The sequence below is a fragment of the Hibiscus syriacus genome, unplaced genomic scaffold (genome assembly GCF_006381635.1).
Source record: "Hibiscus syriacus cultivar Baekdansim isolate YM2019G1 unplaced genomic scaffold, ASM638163v2 tig00112215_pilon, whole genome shotgun sequence".
Lineage (NCBI taxonomy): Eukaryota > Viridiplantae > Streptophyta > Magnoliopsida > Malvales > Malvaceae > Hibiscus > Hibiscus syriacus.
In genome coordinates, this window is record NW_024063268.1 from 368,220 (window position 1) to 371,494 (window position 3,275).

At 28.6% G+C, this 3,275-nt stretch overlaps 1 protein-coding gene across 1 annotated transcript; it reads right to left on the bottom strand.

Annotated features, from left to right (window-relative positions):
* Window positions 1-849: 849 nt before the first annotated feature.
* Window positions 850-1,285, bottom strand: LOC120175699 (eukaryotic translation initiation factor 3 subunit G-like). Its single transcript, XM_039182278.1, has 2 exons — window positions 952-1,285; window positions 850-860 (listed from the first exon to the last, which is right to left on the bottom strand). The coding sequence occupies exons 1-2, from the start codon at window positions 1,283-1,285 to the stop codon at window positions 850-852; spliced, it is 345 nt and encodes a 114-aa protein (XP_039038209.1).
* Between the last annotated feature and the right edge of the window lie 1,990 nt (window positions 1,286-3,275).

Sequence of the window (3,275 nt, forward strand, 5' to 3'; positions counted from 1 at the left end):
TTTTAATCCCATAACCTTAGCTTCTCTTTTCCTCATCTGAGAGTGCCCATACAATCTTCAATTTCTAAAGAATACATATACATTTTTTGCATTGCTAAAGAATAATGTTTACATAAAAAAACTAAACGTAAATAATAATAGGTAAATATGCCATACCATGAGCCTTGTGAAGAAGCTCACAACCTTCTGCTGGCAGATTTGACTCTAAGAAAACAGGATGTACATGCCTTGTATTTTGAACTAGGACCTTCGGATGTCTACGCCTTAATTGCTTTGAATTGGGTACACATACGAGCTCCCAACGTCAATTCATTGAAATAAGACGAGAGAAACTCACTAGAACATAAATGGAAAACTAAAAAAACTTGCCAATAGAAAAAGGCTTGTTGTTTAGGGTCAACACCATCTGTAAGAATCTGAACATAAAACATTATGGGATTTCTTTATCTAAAGCGAGAGGGTACCCAAGGAAATCGAACGAGGAAAAGGTAGCTTCTGACTCAATCGGGAAAGCTTTCTGCTAAGGGATGGAGAGAACTCCAAAGACATCGATGGAGAGAGTATTAGAAGGTTGTGAAATGAAGAGAAATTTAACAACAATCAATTGCAGATTAGGAGAAATTTAACAATAACCAATCATCCTAATCTATATATATTCAATTTCATCAAATATAAAACAAATCACAAAAAAGTCTTAATAAAAAAGGGGTAATTGGAATCTAACGAGGTGCACTGGGTGTTCAAGAATAATCTCTTCAGTTCCATATAAAGATGTAATCAAATGTAAATTAAGTAAAATTTAACAGCAATCAAAACCACATAAGAGAAGATTAACAATAACCTATCATCCTAATCTAAAACTTTCAAATTTATATATCCAATTTCATCAAATCAAAACCAAATCACATAAAATAAGACATTTTAGTGAAAAAAAATTAATTAGAATCGAACCAGGGGCTCTGGGACGTTCAAGAAGGATCTCTTCAATGGACACAATAGTGAGCCGACTCCCAACATCTTCACGCACCGCATTGCCGAACTTCTCCCAATTCCTCCACTCCAAAGACCGCTTACTCAAACGGACCTTGGCCAGCTTTTGGACTCGGGTCGTCGTTGTGATTTTGAACTTATTACCCTCTTCATTGAACTTGTATTCGATCACCTTTTTGATCCCGTTCTCATCGAGGCCGATAACTTCCTTGGGAGGCAACAAGAAGCCGAGATCGTCATCTTCCTCTAGCTCTCCCCATCGGAGCTTGCTGGGCTCGGTTTTGTCGATCGCCATCATTAGTGGATCGAGAGAACTAGATACAAATAAAACCTCTCCTTTGAGCTGTTGCCCTCTTCCGTACCTCAGCTTTCGTTACCTGAGAAGATGACCGTTGGCCTCAATAAATGTCGCCGTTGAGCAGTCGAAGATGGTGTTTGATCACAATTTTGGGTATTACCTTTGAAGGTGGGAAAATGACTTACCCTTTCACGGACTGTAAGTTGTTTTACGGGATAAGGGGTCATTTTCCTGGGTAATTCTGCGGTGCGGCGCCTAAAAAACGATTAATATACGATGTGATCGGTTAAAATTTATATCGGTTATGTTATATTATTTAATCGAAAATATTATAAAGTACAATAACATATTAGGTAGCGCTTATATAATGTAATAGGTAGTGCTTATATTTACCTATTTTATAAGTAAACCGGTATATTTATACCGATAGTATTGCAAATTTACCTATTACATTATATTATATTAAAAGTGTCCATACTTTTTATAAAAAGGATCGATACTTCTTTTAAAGTTATGTAATTTATGTTTCAATTTTTTTTAATAGTGTTTCATGTTTTCCACCTACAATATTAATTTAATAATTTCATTTGCACAAAAAATTATTTGATTATTTGATATTTTATAAAATATTATTTAGAATTTTTAATTTAATAATAATATATATCGTAACGTAAAAAATAAATCATTAGACGCCTATAATTACTAAATTAAAATCTTAAAACTCACTCAAAAGATAACCTTAAATTAATGTTTTCCACAGTGAAAAAAGTATGGACACTTTTATAAAAATGATAGACACTTTACAATATAACCACTACCTATTACATTATATAAACGATACCTATTACATTATATAAGCGCTACCTATTACATCATATTTTTACCTATTATATTTAAAGTGTCCATACTTTTTATAAAAATGATCGATACTTCTTTTAAAGTTATGTAATTTATGTTTCAATTTTTTTTAATAGTGTTTCATGTTTTCCACCTACAATATTAATTTAATAATTTCATTTGCACAAAAAATTATTTGATTTTTTGATATTTTATAAAATATTATTTAGAATTTTTAATTTAATAATAATATATATCGTAACGTAAAAAATAAATCATTAGACGCCTATAATTACTAAATTAATATCTTAAAACTCACTCAAAAGATAACCTTAAATTAATATTTTCCACAGTGAAAAAATTATGGACATTTTTATAAAAAGGATAGATACTTTACAATATAACCACTACCTATTACATTATATAAACGATACCTATTACATTATATAAGCGCTACCTATTACATCATATGTTTACCTATTATATTGAAAGTGTCCATACTTTTTATAAAAAGGATCGATACTTCTTTTAAAGTTATGTAATTTATGTTTCAAATTTTTTTAATAGTGTTTCATGTTTTCCACCTACAATATTAATTTAATAATTTCATTTGCACAAAAAATTATTTGATTATTTGATATTTTATAAAATATTATTTAGAATTTTTAATTTAATAATAATATATATCGTAACGTAAAAAATAAATCATTAGACGCCTATAATTACTAAATTAATATCTTAAAACTCACTTAAAATATAACCTTAAATTAATGTTTTCCACAGTGAAAAAAGTATGGACACTTTTATAAAAAGGATAGACACTTTACAATATAACCACTACCTATTACATTATATAAACGATACCTATTACATTATATAAGCGCTACCTATTACATCATATTTTTACCTATTATATTGAAAGTGTCCATACTTTTTATAAAAATGATCGATACTTCTTTTAAAGTTATGTAATTTATGTTTCAATTTTTTTTAATAGTGTTTCATGTTTTCCACCTACAATATTAATTTAATAATTTCATTTGCACAAAAAATTATTTGATTTTTTGATATTTTATAAAATATTATTTAGAATTTTTAATTTAACAACATTAACCAAAGATAATAATAAATATGTAATATATATGTTTAT

Excerpts from the sequence above, each read along its gene's own strand:
- LOC120175699 (XM_039182278.1), bottom strand. The coding sequence starts at position 1,285 with ATGGCGATCGACAAAACCGAGCCCAGCAAGCTCCGATGGGGAGAGCTA.